Source organism: Argopecten irradians, chromosome 8, assembly GCF_041381155.1.
Source record: "Argopecten irradians isolate NY chromosome 8, Ai_NY, whole genome shotgun sequence".
Lineage (NCBI taxonomy): Eukaryota > Metazoa > Mollusca > Bivalvia > Pectinida > Pectinidae > Argopecten > Argopecten irradians.
Window position 1 is genome coordinate 32,542,415 of NC_091141.1, and position 20,215 is coordinate 32,562,629.

The 20,215-nt window shown below is 36.0% G+C and overlaps 1 protein-coding gene across 2 annotated transcripts in view; it reads right to left on the minus strand.

The window, feature by feature from the left end:
• The window catches only part of LOC138330123 (plastin-1-like), a 29,706-nt gene extending 14,342 nt beyond the window's left edge, over positions 1-15,364 (minus strand). For both annotated transcript variants that reach the window (XR_011209531.1, XM_069277518.1), the window contains exon 1: positions 15,174-15,364. Coding sequence is in view for 1 of the 2 variants with exons in the window: in XM_069277518.1 (XP_069133619.1) it covers positions 15,174-15,245 (72 nt within the window). In the remaining variant the exon portion in view is untranslated. The remainder of the gene's footprint in view (positions 1-15,173) is intronic.
• Positions 15,365-20,215: the final 4,851 nt, after the last annotated feature.

Here is a 20,215-nt window from a genome sequence, read left to right on the forward strand (position 1 = left end):
GGCGGCTGTGGCGGCCATCTTTGATTTCGGATCGACCCGAAAAATAACAACACTTTGTCGGGACCATGTCAGGATCATTTCATGCAAGTTTCAGCCAAATCGCACTGGTAGAACTTGAGAAGGAGTTCAAAATGTGTTTTCAAGATGGCGCCTGTGGCGGCCATCTTGGATTTCGGATCGACCCGAAAAATAACAACACTTTGTCGGGACCATGTCAGGATCATTTCATGCAAGTTTCAGCCAAATCGCACCGGTAGAACTTGAGAAGAAGTTTAAAATGTGTTTTCAAGATGGCGGCTGTGGCGGCCATCTTGGATTTCGGATCGACCCGAAAAATAACAACACTTTGTTGGGACCATGTCAGGATCATTTCATGCAAGTTTCAGCCAAATCGCACCGGTAGAACTTGAGAAGAAGTTCAAAATGTGTTTTCAAGATGGCGCCTGTGGCGGCCATCTTGGATTTCGGATCGACCCGAAAAATAACAACACTTTGTCGGGACCATGTCAGGATCATTTCATGCAAGTTTCAGCCAAATCGCACCGGTAGAACTTGAGAAGAAGTTTAAAATGTGTTTTCAAGATGGCGGCTGTGGCGGCCATCTTGGATTTCGGATCGACCTGAAAAATAACAACACTTTGTCGGGACCATCTCAGGATCATTTCAGGTAAGTTTCAGCTCAATCCCACTGGTCAAACTTGAGAAGAAGTTCAAAATGTGAAAAGTTAACGCACGGCGGACGGCGCACGGCGCACGGCGCACGGCGGACGGCGCACGACGACGGACGAAACATGATGACTATAGGTCATCCTGACCCTTCGGGTCAGATGACCTAATGAGAGATGTTCGGCAGGTGAACATTTGTTAAATTTCGAAGGTGTTTGAAACTTATTCGCTATGGTTTATTTTTCCTGAATCATCTTAATAGACTATAAAATCGTCATTAAAGTCACAAATGTAAAAAAACATGATTTTAAAAAAAATCATAAGGTACATGTACAAATTTCCGCTTATTTGGGTAAATCTGTGAATTTATTGAGATTAAAAATCCCTGAAATTTTGTAACGAAGTCAGCACCTGCAGGGTATGCGCTGGTTGTTCCATTAATGGAGTCCTCAGGTAAAATGGGGTCAACTTATGTAATTGGAATGGAGTTTCAGAGAGAAAAAAGTGGGGTCCTTTTCATTTTCTATACTTAAAAAGGATGTATGGACGACATGAACACAAACCCTGACTGTACAGTCCTCTAGCAGGAGGGCTCTTAACCACCGTTTAGATATTTTGTACAGGTGCTGAATTCGTTAAAGCCCTAAATTTATCAGCGCAGAGTGTTGCGTACTACAGATAGACTACATTTCAACACTGATGTGCAGATTTTTGCTGAGTAGTCAATTTTAACTCTCGAGCAGACATTTTTAAATACCCGCATTATATGGAAGCACTGCAACTTTAATATCTTTATATCAAATGTTTGTACTTTGACACTGTTTAAATAATATTGTAGACAATTTCTTTTTATGATGTTTATGAAACACATATATATCCGAATTTTAAGACCAGTAAAAATACACATAAAATTCTTCAAAATAAATCGTCCCAACTACCTTGCTACTGTATGTATTGGAAAACAATTATGCCACAAAGTTTTTAAAAATTCAGCTTTTTTACCAGTATGCTAAAAATTGGTAGCAACTCTGTTATTCAAGGAATTTTTTGAAAATCCTGAACCATTAAAAACTGAAATCTAACCCCACCAACAAAGTGAATATCCTTCAAATAAGTAAATTATAACAGAACGGTGTTTTGAATTAGGGCAGGGTTTGAGGAGGTTTTAATCTATTAATTGAAAATGGAAATACATGAAATGCAGAATATTGATGAGAAAGCTTCTAAGATTAGCCATGCTATTGTAAAAGCAACAAAAACAGACAAAGGTCAACAATGCTACATGCACCCTCAAAGTCTCGGGGTTGAAACAGTTAGAATTTATAGTAATAGTCATAACAAAATGTGCTCTGGACTCAGATCTATCGCTCAACTCCTGGCCCAAAGATCATTAAAAAGTCTTAGATTTAAGGTTTTGCTTATATATGGGTAAGCCAATCAAAAATCATGTAACTTTTTTTAACGTCATCTGTAATTGGATAAGTCTAAACTTAAAACTGTTATATTTCATAATCTTGGAGCTCGAGTCTGATTGTTAAGTGAACATGGTGTTTATACACAGTGATTTTTCAGGGTATTTTGGGAAAAAAGTTTTTGTAACAAATTGGGAATTTATAATTGCAAAAAGAGCAGTTTTGGAAAAAAGTTACCCATTACTGAACATGGTATAATAAGTGATTAGATATATTACCGACATTTACCGACCCCAGTTATATAAGGAGAAAATCACTGATACATATATTACATAATCGCCACCATCATTGAAAACATGTTGGATTAGAACATAGAATCATAAAATAACCCTGACCTATTACATGAGGACACATGGGTACATGTATATATTCAGTGGAAGTCAGACCGAGATAAAATGTCCGACAATACAAACAAGTCCTGAATAGTTGGTCGTCGTGTATAATGATGAAATAGTCGGTTACACCTGTTGGCAAACACACAGCCGGTCCTACAGGTAAAACCGGTGGAAGTGTTCGCGGATGTTGTTTCCTTGTACCAATACAGTTACCTCCTATAGTCAACTCCCATCTCACTCGGTGTAGGGCAAGTGTCTACCGAGTCCAATGTCAGGGCCAAAGGAAACTTGGAAATAATTAACTTTAATTGGGGAAAGTGTTTTTATTAGGATAAAGAAACTTTTCATTTTCAATAGATTTAACTGGATCATGAAACAATCAAGTCCTAAACTGTCTTAAGTTTAGACTTAGCCAATCAAAAATGATGTTACAAAAAATTACGTCATTTCTGATTGGCTAAGGCTCAACTTAATTTTAAGATTGTTTCATGATCCTGAAGTCAGGAGTTTCAACAACATTCCTTAATTTTAAGGAATTCTTTTACTTAAAATTCTCCATAAGAAAGCATTACAGAAGGAAGGCTCCTTACTTAAGATTTATCATTAACTTCTGTAATACCTTTCTGTGGAGAATTTAAAGTTAAGGAATTCCTTAAATTCAAGAAATGTTCATGAAACAGGACCTGGCCATGGCAACTACCAATTTGGTTTGTCATAACAAACCAACTTTGTAACTAGATACAAATTCAGTGGCAAAGGAAATTCAGAAAAGATCTACAATCAATAGACAGTGATTTTATTGGGATAAATAATACATAAGCTTTTCATTTCTCAAAATGCAATTTTATAGATTTTCCTTGATTTGTGTGAAACCCTGGTCAATATAGCTGCAATAAACCAATACCTCAATGCAAGCTCTTAGCTAGAGAGAACTTCTCTTTAGCTTGAACGGTTGAATGTCATACTATCTAGTAATCCATAGGTCATGAGTTCGATTCATAGCAGAGGCAGTGATTATGTTTATATAAAATCCTGCACTCTGTTACAAGTATACGTACATGACAATGAATCAAATTAGACGCTGGCCTTGCTAGGTTAATTAATAGAACAGTGTTCATGTCAAATTTTATAGATGATTCTAAATAGGTCATTTAAGCATCTGCATTATTACGAAAATTTTCTTGCTTAGAGGTAAGCAGTTACAACAGAATTTACCTGAATAAATCAAGAGTAATTATTCATGATTAAGTTCGGAGTAAAATGCAAATAAAACATAGGCATGGTTGCCAGTATATCTTATACGAAAGTGAGAATATATAGCAAGTTCAAGGATATCTTTAGTCTAACACACCTTGCTAATCCTCGGCAACGGACTGAAAGCCTGACTGAGTGGATATTTAGACTATTCATCATTCTATCACCTTTTCGCCCCTATATATAGATAGGGTTTGATATAGAAAAGGGTTGACATATTGGCATAGACCAAAATGACCTGGTCAAGCGATATAAAGTTTAAATAGCATTGTATTCTACCCAATAAATGCCCTACTCCCTAATTGTATGTACCCTCCACCCCCACATTTTCATGGTCTCAAGTTCACTTAGCTTACGAAAAGATACATCATTTTTAAATGTACACTGATAAAGCCAAAAAAAAAATGTCTGTTTCCGGTTACATTGGCAAAAAAAATAGGTTGGATCGGTTGGGACGTGTTTTTTTTTTTTTTTTAAGTATTTTCACTATAAAATGATGGCCGAAACCAGAGTCTGAGATCGAAATCCCGACTTTTTAATTTTTTTTGTAGAAAAGTGGGAAAAAAATTAGGGTCGGGGTAAAAAATTAGGGTCGGTCGAGTAACCCTAAACAGACATATTTTCTTCAGGTCTATTATGAATATCATCTTGGTGGTATCTTTATCTTACGTCTGCTAATTTATTTGTTTGTTTACTTTAATTTGTTTAATTATTTTATTACATCTAGTACCATATAGCCAGTAATTTTCATGAGAATAAAATTTTCGTGATTTGGCATGTCATAGTTGTGATAACGAAATATGACATATAAAAAGAATTGTTTGAAAGATAATTATACCCTTGAAGCCAAAATTGGGAAATATTTATTCCTTACCATTTAATTTTCCTAGTTTTGGATTAGAAGATTCGCAAAAATTTTGACCTTCTATAGCAACGGGCTCTACAGTATATTCTTAAATTATGACCTCAATGTTTTCGATTATTTTTTTAAATACCTGTGTATGGTAGCCATGATTCATGATGTTTGCAATTGATATGCTTTGAAGTAATTCGTAAGAGAATTAACGTTTAATTTAAATTTTCTTCCTGTGCTTTAAAGTTTCTTGTTGCTGATGTATGGTACATGGTACACTGATGCTTAAATTTTATTATCAGGTGTATTATTCTAGCATTGTGCTGTTATCTGTGTTAAACTTGATATGAAAATTTCTTCCTGATATCAACGGTGATTTTTTTTAACCCCTATATAATATATATGTACATGTTTGCCAAATGCCAACATGTAATACTATATCGCTATCTAGGTTTTCTGTTCATCATCACTGGGTGATATATATATATCAAAGTATATACTTGGTTAATGATTCAGAAAGGCACAGACTTTCCCGTGTGTACATGTTTGCTTTAATCACAAGAAAATCAACATTATCAAATTAATTATTAAGATTATCAGTATCCGGTACCTACATAATGCCATTATTAGGAATAGTTTGATAGTGCGCATTATGAGTCATACACTGAAAGTCATAAACATGTTCTGCATGGTAGTAAGAGGGTCCCAGTTAAAATCTCTTCATGGAGATGCAGCTTTCCGAGAAAATCCATAGAGATTTCACAGAGATTTCGAAAAAAACATATTAGAACAAGATGTTGTTAATTCTCAGTGGAATTTTTTAATTTCCATGGAGAAAGTACAGAAATTCAGCAGAAGTTATGCATACCAGGTTACGTAACTTTTAATGTATTTTCAAAGTTCTTCAATATCTAATTATATTTTATGGAATCCATTGATTAAAATGATTTTAAGTGTATTAAAAGGCTAAATATAAAGCAAAATGACAAGGGAGTGGGGGGGAAAATGTTAGGTAATACCGGGGTGGGGATAGGGCGGGGGAGGGGGGGTGTGTGTGCAAAATTTGGCTATGGGAGGGCTGAGGAATGAGTGTTGGGATGATGGAGACACACTCATAGGTAAACATTAACATGGAGAGGCAACATTAAATCACATATCACCGTTGTAATGCAAATCTATAGGTTTTTTTGAATGCTGAGTATCGGCTGGAGTTCTAAACTAGGTCAACGTTGTCAGCTTGTAAGCTGCTGAATAGTGAAAATTTTCTCGTGGTATTTAAGGCAAGCAACTCTGCTGGCCATGGGCTGACAGCACTGACAATGTAGCTATCATAGGTGTTATAGGGTTAGTGAACTATAAAGGGTCGCACCTGTCCCTGTACAGCAAAGGGCTGATCCAGCTTAACTCATCGAACAAAGATTGGCAAATGTATTGAATAAACTTTGACAACAAGGTGTTTTCTAACAGGTCATGCAAGAATGAATAGAGTACAATGTAAATTTTCTTTTGTGGGTTTCTAGATATAATACGGTAATCAGAAAAAGTGGACTCGTGAATTTTAACTTCAACAAAAAACACACTACACTTTAATTTGTATTAACTGTTTGTATTAAGAATAAGATTGTATACTTTGTTGGATATTTAAGGTTTATTTTTGAAATATTTTGCATATTCTTTTCCCTTGAGACACCATATAGAGATGTTTAAGATGCCCTTCACCTCTCAAGGTCCAGTGTTTGAACACCATGAGGGGCAGGTGCGAAGTACTATATAACCAGTGGTTTGTGGTTTTTTCTCCAGGTACTTCGGATTTCCTCCACATTCTAAACCAGTGAGATGTCCTTAAATGACCCTGGCTGTTGATATCATAACAGAATGTTGTACCAATAAAACCAAACGAAAAATATTTGGAGAGGTTTTTTTTTAAACACTCCATTTTAAGAGTATGAACATACCACATTACCAATGTGAAGTTGCTTTAGGTCAATCAGGTTGTTCATATGTTGTTGGCAAAAATGCACCCATATCATAACAAAAGCCATGTTAAAGTTGTTTCCATTATATTTAGGAGTATGCACTATAGCTATTGTAAACAAACTTCCGGTACACATTACATGTAAGAGGTGTTCATATAAACCGGTTTTGTTGTTAAATATATAGTCATTGGAGCAGAACCAGGCATCAACATTTTAAAGGATTTATAGTGGGTGTCGTCACGCTATGTCGTCACAAAATAACTTTGACTTAATCACGTATATCGTAGTACAAATGTCGTAGTACAAATGTGTATTTTGTGTAAATATATATATATATTTACACGAAATACATATTTGTACTACAATATACGGGATTAGGTCAAAGTTATTTTGTTGTTCATATGTTGTTGGCATATATATGTATAAAAAATAAATGTTGAATATCCTTGTGATAGAATTTAAATAGAAAAAAAACAAACTAAAACAAATCTGTGATCGATCTCTAACGTTTTCCCAGCTGCCCTATATAAATATATATATATATATAAACGAAGTGTTTTGTAATACAACATGTCAGGGGTTTTTTAATGCTTGAGTTATGATATTAATCTAAACTTTTTTATCGTCCAAAACAAGTCTTCCTGGTCGTGCTTGCTTCCTTATTTTACCACACCAGAGATAATCTACAAAACATTTTGGCTGGCAATAGTATATATATATCAGAACTTTTCCATTCTAATTTGCACTTAAATCCATAGATTTTCATTATTTTTTTCCCCAAATAAAACTCCAAAAGGACAGTATAGTGCAATATATTCATGTGTAACATCGTATAACAACAGTATTTCCTGGTTTTAACATTTAAACTTAAAAGGAAGTTCCTTACAACCCCTACAGCAATACAACAGTTTTTCTCAACCATCTCTGCATAATTCAAATTTAGCTTACCCGGTTATTTTGTACGTAATTATTAACATACATTCGATGTAAATATCATTATTATCATATGAAAATAATTTCATCTTTTAAAGAAATTTTGTATAATATGTTGATGGTTTTATAAAGATCACCCCAGGGATGGAAGTAAACGATCTTTATAGCCAGGTGGTCTTTATACACAGGTTGAATTGTGATGAAGTTTGTCATTTAATTGGGACCCACATGAAAAGTGATCTTATTAAGCAGATGGTCTTTATACAAAGGTGGTCACTTAGGCAGGTTTTATTTACATATATATCATCCCTACTTTCAATATACTATACGACGTAATAATCTCTCTTAAGTTAGTACTAGTGATTTTCTGCTATCGCGGTCTGCACGTAGTTGTACATTTTTATATATATATTTAAGGTATAAAAAATTTGTCAGATATTCATTATAAACAGTACATGTACAGTTGCCTTTTGAATGACAGGTTGTGTGTGGGAGGACAATATCATGACAGATAATTCCTGTGATATATACATGTATACAGGTAATACACTTAGAATATACAATTGATAGGAGGATTTGGGTGGGTAGATCTAGAGAGCTCTGAGGGCTGGCATTCGACGGTAGTACATGTATTGGAGGGTGAGTGGGCGTTTCATTTTAAATAAGAACATTTTTAATGTTGAAGTAAAATTAATCACAACAAGTGTAGCATAGCTAGCCATTGTAGTTTTACGTCTATAGTAAGGCATAGTATAATGAGGAGTGTCCTGCATATATCATCATTATAGATTGGCAGACGTCAGAACAATGACGATGACTTCGGACGCCGTTGATTCATAGACACATATATTACGGCTATATACAAGAATTGGATTATAATATATGACACCTATATATTTATTATGTCACTTATCATAATGGTTATGTAAAGGTTGTTCAGTGCAATGCGTGAATACCGCACGACCCAGTAACTGCCCAACGCGCTGCTTAAAATTAGGAAAAAAATAAGGAACGCTTAATGGAACCAAATTTGGACTATCCTTTCATAAAATTATTTCATTAAATAAGCCATGAATCTATTGGCAAAAGATAGATTATCACGAGCCCTCCACCTCTGGATCATGAGTTTGATTCCGATGTGGGGCAGTTGCCAGGTACTGGTACTAATTATGACTACTGGTCGGTGGTTTTCTCCTAGTACTCCATCTTTTCACCACTCATAAACCTGGCATGTCCTTAAATGACCCTATCAATAGGATGTTAGACTAACTAACAAAAGTTCCAAACCAAAGCGAATCTAAGTTCTTTTAATCTTCTTTTATTTGAAAAAAAAATATTCACCCATGAAGGAAACTAGAAATTACCTCGGACGCCAAAAGGATTATAGCAACTTTATGTAGAATGATTCAACATAATCACCCCTGGCATATCCTCATAGGATATGTTATAAAAGGTTTATGTAGAAGTTAATGGTGCAGAAAATGGAGATGCTCTGTCTATATTACACAACATAATCTTGTGTATGACCATGTCATCACTGCCCGGCTCCATGGAGGAAATGTACACACATGTACATACCAACACTGTCAGTTACTTCCCACAAAACTAGGATAACCTTAAACCTTGAAATGCAAACTAATCTTTTTTTATACTAGGTAAAATCTTTTCAGCACATTCTTCCGACTAATTCTCTGACCCTCCTCCCTCCCCAGTTCAAAACATAAATAGATATAGCTGTAAACATTTGCAAGATTATTATAAACATACAGTTTATATTTTACCAATTATATAAACAAATTCATGTACATACGTTTATATAATAAATAATCAAGCCGAAACATATAGCAAATTATCTTTTCAATGTTACAGTTGCACAACGTTTAACACCCCATTCCACCTTAAATATGCAATTAAATTCCCTCATGAGTATGGTATATATAACTCACACAGAATGACTTATATTATATACTGTTGATTACAAAAAGGCAATAACTTAATTTAACCTCACTATCTTTCATAGGAAGAAAGTTTGAAGTTCTTCCCAAACAGCTATAAATCTGGCAGATGTTTAACATTTATATCCACATGTTGGACATATTAAACGGCTTATACCGTATTTAACATACAAATAAATGTTTTCAAGGAAGAAAGGTCAAGAAACATAGTTTTCGTATATTAATTACGTCTGAGATTTAAGAGCTTAGAGAGAATGACGCTGTGTACTTCGTCACGTTAAACACCAGGAAAAACAAGTAATGTCTCTATATTTTTCTTTGATAAATTGCTCGTCTGTTAGGCCGTTAATGCATTATGATGAGACGGAAGATGAACACACACTCATCAGGATGTAAACAAAGTGATAGGACATCCGGGCCTTTCAATAGATAGGGTCCTAACATAAAACACAATATATATATACCTCTAATTTAAATCACAATTATTCAGTGATTTACAGGACATATCTAGATGAGTCCTGGACTCATGATTTTCCTGTGGGACTCACCAAATTTTGAGAACCCTCTATATTTCTTCGTTCTGGGACTCGTCAAAATTTGAAAACTAGTGTTCTGGACTCGCCTTAAAAAATCCTACATCAATTGCTGATTACTGTATACAAACTTACCTTAATTATAACCAAAATTACACTTTATAGATATGTTCTCAAATATCACAGAATGTCAACCGTAATCGACCCAATAAGCGCCCTGGGGCCCTTAAAAAATTGAAAGCAAATCAAGGGGGTGCGTATAAAATTAATAGAAACAAATCTGAAATTAGCTTTCATAAAATTATTTTACAAAGTAATCCCTAAATCAATTCGCAAAAGAAATCGGTAAGAAAACCAGCACAAGTTTTCATATTTTCAGTCTGAATTTGATTTGAAATACTGGTAGGGATGGGGGCACTTATTGGGTCAAATACGGTAGTTTTACGGCCAACTGATAATGAGACAATAGCTTCTTTATCAATTTATCTTTTTAAACTTTCCTGTTCTAAATATATCAAAGCTATGCCATGAAATGTAAAAACTGTCTAGACTGGGATGAAAGTGTTATCTTCTTTTGGACCATATTTAAATGTAACGCATCATCTTTAGTGTTTTAACAGTTGAAGTTTCAACCCTGCTTGGCACGCATTCCAAAATATTTTAAATAGGCACCAAAACCTCTTTCAATAAAACACTAATAAATAACTTGTGTCGAGAGAAAATTATCCCAGCACATAAGTTTATATTTGTCATCCATAACGATAACTAATTTTGAAATAAATTGTTTTAATATACCTGGTACTAGGCTACCGTAGTAACTTTCTGGTAATGCAAGGCCAATTTGCAAGTGCAAAGACGTCAAAACATTTCCGCACCACTGCAAAACCAGGTACTTAAATTTCACAGCACTGTTTGTATCAGATATAAAAACACTTTGAAAATTTATTAAAAATGTGAAAACATTCAGAGATTCTGAGATCCTTATTTATTAATAACCTACAAATATAGAAACAAAATTTCAAAAATTTTACAATAATTCCCCTTGATGTTTTTCATTTTCATGTGATTTATTTGTCAGGGTTGGGAAAGATTAATCCAGTACATCAACTGAATGATTTAGAATATAACAATTTTAAAAATATGTCAATGGTTATAATGTTTTTGAGGTAAGTCAGCTAAATATATCATTTAAGACAGTACAGGTAGCGTATACAGGTACAAATATTTGTCCCCACCCAACAGAACAGGTGTAGTGAATAAATATGTAACTCCTACGCTAAGTGTTTTCATGCCTACACCTATATAAGGTACACTGTTCTAGTACTTTGTAAGCAAGTAGGATTTATCAATGTATTACATAAACTCTTACAATTGTAGATTTTATTTAGTCACGCATGGAGTGAGAGAAGAGTGTGAATTCCACGTCGTAACAATTGGTCAATTTGTTTGTGTGTCTGGGTCATTACACATGTGTACATATACAAGTAGTATACTAGACTGCGCCCCCGGGGTACAGACCAGAAACTGCTTGTCTTCATTCATTCAGAGGAATTTAACAACCCGATAAGATCATTACCACTTCATTAATAGGTACCTAACTTCCCATAGCCAGCTGACAGGTCTCGTTTGGACTGTAAACCTGCACAGACATAAAAGTATTATGATGGATTACAGGGGACAGCCTTAGTCAAGATGTACTATAAGGAGTTAGTATTAGGGGAAACCCTGCATGATTGATTACTGTCTGTCTAACACAGTTTAATCATAACACAATGACATTTTTTCGTAGTTGGTGCAAAACTGCCAGACTTTTTCCATCCAAAAATAGTACGGTATGGACAACTGGTATCGTAGTTGGTGGGAAAATGTCAGACTTTTTCTATCTCAAAATAGTGGGAGAATCATAGTTGGTGGAAAATGTTGGATTTTTCTATCAAAAAATAATATGGGCTGATAAATTGCATTGGACACTTAAAGATATGAGGAAATATTATGCAATGTACATATATGGGAAAGATAAGAATTAAGGAAATCATGATCCTCAAAATGTTTCATACAAGTGTGTGGGTCAGATCAATGGCATGCAGTTTAGGGAAATACCAGACTTGGGAAGTGAATTAAATGAAAGCCGAATTTTCCAGAGAAAAAACACAGACCCATGAACTTTACCCGACAACAATGTTATAAATCCCCTAGTAAATATTGTCTAGACCTGAAAACTTTGAGATGTATAGGACTAATTATTTGACTAAAAATAATGTTGGGCACCTGAACCACTTGGCCATAATTAATTTAATAACAGCCCCTTTAAGTAGTGTTGGGTATCACTTCATAAATTCACAATGATCATCATCTTTTTAAAACGATCAATCATCGACTAAAAAAATGATTGATTAAGCTCCTATGTGTCTTCAATATTATACTCAGGGGCAGGATATTGGAAATGTTCAAACTTCAAATCTAGACATATTTCTATCCCTATTCCCATCATCCGGTGGAATTGTGCTGAAAATTCTTACTGAAGGTCTGATGAACTGGCTAATTCCTCTATTCACTAACTGCTTTATTGTATAAAAGTTTGATCAGATAATTGTGTTGTTAGGTGGGGGTGGACAGTTAGAGATAACTTTTTATATTCAGATCGATAACAGGGAGTCACTCACCACTTGCTCTCCAAACCTTGACTCATTCACCCTTGAAGACACATTTAGACTCTTCCAAATCAAAGACTAGATCAGTCCACTATGAAAATTCAGGAGTGAATGAGTTTACTATATATCATATCTTGAGAGCAAATAATTTATGAAGGATAAAACCTGGATTTCATACTATGCCATTTGACCATGATTTTTTATATTTTATGAAATGTATTTTTTTTTTGTCAACGATTTTAAAAATTGCAACATTTAAAATAAACAATGATGAAATTGTTGAATAAGACTCAATACCTGTAATTTATTTCCTTGTTCTTCAGGATGAATAAAAATGTAATCTATTCAAACCAATGGTTATTTGGTATCTATACCAAAAAACAAACTATGATACTACAAATTCTTCCTTGTGGAAAAAAAGAATGCACTTTTGGAAACAGAAAACTACACAAGGACAAAATTAACATGATGGGCAAATTGAGGGGATTCACAGGTTTCTAGAATTACTTTTTATTTAGTTTCAGGAAATACTTTTATGTTGTAAAAGCTTGTTCAACTATAAATGACAGATATTATGTACTATTGTGGATGAAAAAGATTTTGCTATAATCTTAATACATCTCATTTGAGATAACAAAACAACTTTGGTAAATGAAATACAATTAGCATTGATAAGTCTCACATGTCAATATAATGTGACCGGGTGAGGTGTACTTATTCAATGTCTTTGGCAGAATGCTTCAGTGAAATATAGCACTTAAAACGGACAAGAGTTACATTAATACAAGGAGATACAACACAAATATATACCGCAGGCTGCAGCCTCCAAAAACATACAGACATTCACAAACCACAATACAATTGCACACGTGGGAGGCCATCCTTAGGACACTTGTTGTTGAGTGATAGCAAGTACATCTAATATTAAATAAAACAACACAGATCAATGTTCGTTTGAGACAAATTATAAATGTTAAAATTATGGAGCCATCTTAAGAGCTATTAATAATATATCAAACCTATAAACAAACAAACAAGTCCTTCATTCTGATGATTATGACACCATATTTTGACTTTCTTTTACATATACACCACAACGATATAGGAAGGCACGGCTGAGCCTGATTAATTATACTCAGAGAAGCTCGACTCGTTTTAGTATCTAAAAACTCCTGAATTTCTTCAATAACACTTTTTTATTCCATTGTAACAGCATGCACCCACTAATCATCCATCTGTCAGAGTGTCTAAGTCGGGTATAAGGGTCAGAGGAAACTCAGACTTGAGCTATATCAATTTTTTTTTTTCAGAAACTAATTGTATTTTGGACTTTGAGACTCTTTATTTTCAGCTACAAACCCTACTGGCAGTACAAACTGTGTGGATTGGTGTCTGACGTTGACATATATAAGTATGTACAGTGTACACTGCTGTCATTGCCGAACAGTAGATAACTGTTGATAACCATGATCTTGTTTATTAACCTCGTGGGACCAATATAGCCTAAACAAACATCCTGATTTATATCCCGTCACAGTATTACAAACTGATTACATTTGCCGATCGACTTATAAATCAGATTTTACTGGGATCCGTTTTATATAAAAGACCCTAATTATATATAGCAATGATTGATATTTTTTTATCTACTTATTACACAATGAAGTCATTGATAACTACTGGAATTGCATCAAATAAAATACTATACAAATACTGTATATCAGCAATTTGAAATTTTAAATGTAGTCAATGGGCATACTTGTAATTTACTTTTCTGTATTACTAGCAACTAGTATGAAATGGAAACACCTGTGACAGCTAGGGTAACGATCACAGGCAGGTATACACAGGTACAAAATTTACAGGTGTGCAGCTAGCTGGTGGGATTAAGTTATGATGCAGACGAAAAAGAATTTATCGTTTAAACGATTTAAAGATAAAAGATGTACTGTACATACATCAACTGGTTAGTTCATAAGACATGCTACAATGTACAGATGAAGATGATTCATGTGTGTGTTTATGATAGTGACTACATGTATAAGCTCGAGTGAGTCAACTGTAACTTCACATAGACCATATACGGTTTTGACATCTAGTAAATTGGACGATTGCCTTAGGATTGTAAGGCCTACATGTGTTAACATCTATGCCTATATCTTCTCTTTTTCACTTCTAAGATCATATACATTGCACTCACTTGTTCTGTCACTCAAACATTTCAAATATGTAACATACATGGGACATTAATATGATAAAAAATATTGATGTAATATCAATATGATTGGCCATGTTGTTTAAGTTTGAATAATTATACAGAGCTCGATTATAGGACTTTTAGTTATCATGCGGATGAAATTAGCTACCCAGCTATCCCGATATGTTTGTCTACGAAACATGGGTAGGACTATTAGCTTTACTAGGTTATGGGACACCGGATTATGTGACGCTTGGTATCAAGCAAGATGGCTTCTCCTCGTCTTACCGGTATAGTTTACTTCCTATAAGGTTGAAAACCGAACATGTACATAAATTTATTACTTACCACTTTAAAGGCATCCATAGCCTCAAGTATTTGTTCCTCTGTAAAAGCGCCTGACGCCCGTGATTGCTCCATCTTGGATTATTTCACTGCTGACAGAATATTGTGTGCTGTGACCTCGCGAGAATTATAGGGTGGGTCGAAGTCACGTGATTAGAATGTCGGAAGTAAAAGTTTAGTCTTGATTTGACAGGAAGTTTGACACAACTTTTAGATGATTTTAAAACTTAAATTATATACTTTGAGTGATTAAAATAAGTCTGGGACATTTCTGCGCTACATTTAAGCTAGATGATGGTTAAACAGTAGCAGTATGGTAAATGGGCTTAAGGCAACACTGCGACTACCATGAGTCATCAGTTTGTAGGCTTACGGCCAGAAATGACACTTCGCATTAGGTAGATTACCATATATCTTAGGCAAACGAGTTAATGTAAAGTTACTAACGTCTTGCGGTTAAATATGACCTGAATTATCTGCCCCCTTTCATTTTCTATTAATGCGATGTTCATTAAATAAAGTAAAAGAGCATGAGAGAATATTCATTAATTAGACTAAATAAATTCGATATGTTTAATTATTAATATGTTACGATAAAAAAAAAATCTGCTAGCCTTACCGGAAACTTATACACACTTATATGTAAATATACATGCATGCACATTGTAGTTCTTTATATCAAGTACCATATACATGTATGTATATAGATATCGGATATTGACCAGATCATCGATCGATCGCAAGAATGAATCTGGTCGTGCATTTTCCCACGCCTTTAATTTTTATTTTTTTCCAATTTCAGATTAATGATATTAGAGATTTGTAATTTAATTTTAATAACAATTTGAATCTCTGATGATGTATTATAAGTACAGTATACTAATTGATTTTTTTTCTTTTGCATGATATTTAATACTGCAAAAAATATTATTGACCTTTAGATTGGGATTTCGAGTCTCAACGACCTCAACACGCTGAAGGATGTGGATACATGTAACACAACAAGATGGATTATCTCGTGTTAATTACCCGGAATAGGTTAACTTTTCCAATAAGGTTTGAAAATCGATCTTGTAACAAAAGATGTATTACGATACCGCAGGGGTTAGAGCATCCATATATCACAGGCGATTTCATCCTCGTGGATATAGCGCCTATGAAGTAACCCGTGGATGTATCCACTTGGATTATTTCATCTGCTCAACACTAAAATATTGTGTGCTTGTGATCCTCGGCAACAGATTATAGGTTGGTCCGAAGTCACGTGATTTTTTTATTAGTAGGAAGATACAAGTTTATAGTCTTTAATTTGACCGGAGATTACTTTGACACGACGAGCTTATTAGATGATATTAATCTTTAAATTATATACTTTTCCCTATGACCTTTTAGTAAGTCTGGTCATCCCTAAGAAACCACGACATCTCAGCTACTTTTGTCCCTTGACATAATACATTAGGTAGATTACCATATATGGCAAACGAGTTAATGTAAAGTTACCAACGTCTTGCGGTTAAATATGACCTGAATTATCTGCCCCCTTTCATTTTCTATTAATGCGATGTTCATTATAAAGTAAAAGAGCAGGAGAGCATATTCATTAATTAGACTAAATAAATTCGATATATCTAATTAATATGTTACGATAAAAAAAAATCTGCTAGCCTTACCGGAAACTTATACACACTTATATGTAAATATACATGCATGTACATTGTAGTTCTTTATATAAAGTACCATATACATGTACGTAAATAGATATCGGATATTGACCGAATCATCAATCGATCGCAAGAATGAATCTGGTCGTGCATTTTCCCAGCGCCGTTAATTTTTTTTACAGTTTCAGATTAATGATATTAAAGATTTGTAATTTAATTTTAATAACAATTTGAATCTCTGATGATGTATTATAAGTACAGTATACTAATTGATTTTTTTTCTTTTGCATGATATTTAATACTGCAAAAAATATTATTGTCCTTTTAGATTGGATTTCGAGCTCAAGACCCGCACGTGGATGTATAATAATTATCAAAGTTATATTTGTAAAATACCCAGAAACAAATTTGATATCGATCTTGTTTCAACTCATCCACGATGCTCCAGGGGTTACTATATATCACTGGCGTTTCATCATCGTGGATATAACTACAATGGGAGTATCGCGTAAAATTTACCAAACTTTTTATATTCATCCTTAAGACCTAAATAGCTAGGATCAATTTCGCTAAAATTCCTTTAAAATGAATCCCTTAAAGAAACATTTTATAACTTAAGGAAGGCTCCTTAATTACGTTTATAAAGGGTTTTCTTCAACTCATGTAATTCTTTAATTCCCGTGGAGAAATTTACGTTAAGGAAATCCTTAAGAAATGTTCACGAAACTGGGCCCCGGTACTTACGATACATATTTTTTTTAAAGTAATATTTACGAGGAGGGAGGACAGATTCAGTGATCGATGAATGTAAATGGTTATGCTTTTGATTTTAAAAAGATGCTACACCTCTGACGAGTGGTATTTTATCTCCATCAAAAAGAGGAGCAGACGAATTTGTATTTTATTCAGTTACAAAAGTTACCACCTTTGAAAATTTTAAGTTTAAGTAGATGACTATTTTTGAGATTGTTTGATAGAATATAGGATCTCTTGTTGATTTTAAGCAAATGATCATCCTTTTTATTTGTTGTGAAGACGTACGGTATTTAGATCACTCACGCGAAATATTACCCAACTGTTTTATGTGAAATTTTCCCAGAAATAATTAACGATGACGACTTCTATGTATATGGATGACGCAAGTACAGAAGATATCATAAAGCCGATAGTGTTGAACCGGGAAGTTCACACTTATCGAACTTGTTCATTCACAAAGGACCATGAGTGACATGTATCTCACACAAGTGGCGTATAGAAATAATAGTTATGATAACTCCAACGAAGACTAGTCATGTCGTGTCTACTAACTACAATCAGAGATTTAAATCTCTGCAACAATGCTATCGAAATCAATCGAACGAAATGTTTGTTAAGCAGTCTCTTCCGGACTTCCTCATTGGTACACTTACAGCACGGAAATTATTCAATGTAACTATTCATCTCCGTCGTCTTTCGAGAAAAATCATCTTAGGTACAACATTAAGTACTTTGCCGGACGTAGATAAAAAGGGGGAGGAATGACGTCAGGCTTTTAATCAACTCAACGATCTTTACTAAGTCCAATAAAGTTATGATACACCATCAGTTCGAATTGACTTTCGGTAGCTTGGGATTGGGGCTGATACTTGACAAACAAGCATTATATCGGTTAATTATTATATGACGGAAGGGAAGGTATGGGATTGAAAGGGATGGGTGAGGACAGGGGAGATATAACCCTTTCTTCCCTGCCCTCACACATTCCAACTGTCCTCACCAAACCCCCTCTTCCCTCTCCTAGTCTTGTTCTTGCTCTTCTCCTTTTAGCCGTTCTCGCCAACCCCATCTCCTCTCTTCAATTCATTCCAACCATTCAATTCCCCTCTCCTCTGCCTTCCTTCCCCCCTCTCCACTGTCCCTACCCTCTATCCTTTCCCTCCTCCCCTGCCCTGACCCAATTCATCTATCCCTTGACCTCACTCAACCCTCTCTCTTCTGCTCTCACCAATCCCCATCTCCCCTGCCCTCACCCATTCCCCTCTTTCTTGCCCTCAACCATCCCCCTCTCCCCTGCCCTTAACTATCCCCCTCTCCCCTACCATCACTCTTCCCTCTCCCCTACCCTCATCAAATCCCCTTCTCCCCTACTCTCAACAAAACCATATCTTCCTTGTCCTTACCCCCTCTCCCATGTCCTCACCCATCACCCTATATCTCCTGTCCTAAACCACCCCTCTTCTCATGGCGTGGACACGGAGATAGTGATGGATTTAGAGAAGGTCTGGATGTGTGAGGGCAAGGAGAGGAATGGGGACAAGAGCCATAGTGTGATGAAAAGGGGATGGATTAGGGTAGGGAAGAGGGGAGAGATTGAATGAGGACAGATGAGAGAGGGATGAGTGAGGACAGGAGGGAGAGGGATGTGTGAGACCAGAGGAGAGATTAGATGAGGGCAGAGGAGAGAGGACTGAAGGGCAAGGACAGGGGAGAGGGGAAACGAGTGAGTGCAGAGGAGAGAGGGAAGGATGAGGACAGGGGAGAGGAGGATAGGTGACAGCAGAGGAGAGGAAGATGGGTGAGGGCAGGAGAGAGGAGAATTGGGCGAGGGCAGGGGGAAAGGGAAAGGTAAGGGCAGGGTAGAGGTGGATTGGGTGATGGCAGGGGAAAGAGGGAAGAATGAGGACAGGGGAGAGGAGGATAGGTGAGAGCAGGGAGAAGGGAATTGGGTGAGGGCAGGGGGAGAAGGAAAGGTAAGGGCAGGGAAGAGATAGATTGGGTGATGGCAAGGGATAGAGGGTGGGTGAGGACAGGAAAAAGGGGATGGGTTAGGACATGGGAGAAGGGGATAGATGAGGACAGGGGAGAGGGGGTGGGTGAGGGCAAGGGATAGAGGGAATGGTGAGAACAGGGGTGAGAGGGATCGGTGAGGCCAGGGGGAGTAATTAGACGAAGGGCAGAGGAGAGAGGAATGAGTGAGGACTGGGGGAAAAGGGGTGTGTGAGACCAGAGGAGAGATTGGATGAGTGCAGGGGAGAGAAGACTGAAGGGCAAAGGCAGGGAATAGGGAAAATGAGTGATGGCACAGGAGAGCGGGAAGGATGAGAACAGGGGAGAGGAGGAGAGGGTGAGGGCGGATGAGGGGGAAGGGTGAGGGCGGATGAGGGGAAAGGGTGAGGGCAAGGGAGAGGGGATAGGTGAGAGCAGGGGAGGAAGAGTTGGGTGATGGGAGGGGATAGAAGATGGGTGAGGAGAGGGAAGATGGGATGGGTTAGAATATGGGAGAAGAGGATATGTGAGGAAAGGGGAGAAAGGTGGGTGAGGACAGCGGAGAGGAACTGAGTGAGGACAGCGGAGAGGGGCTGGATGAGGACAGGGGAGAGGGCTGGGTGAGAACAACGAAGAGGG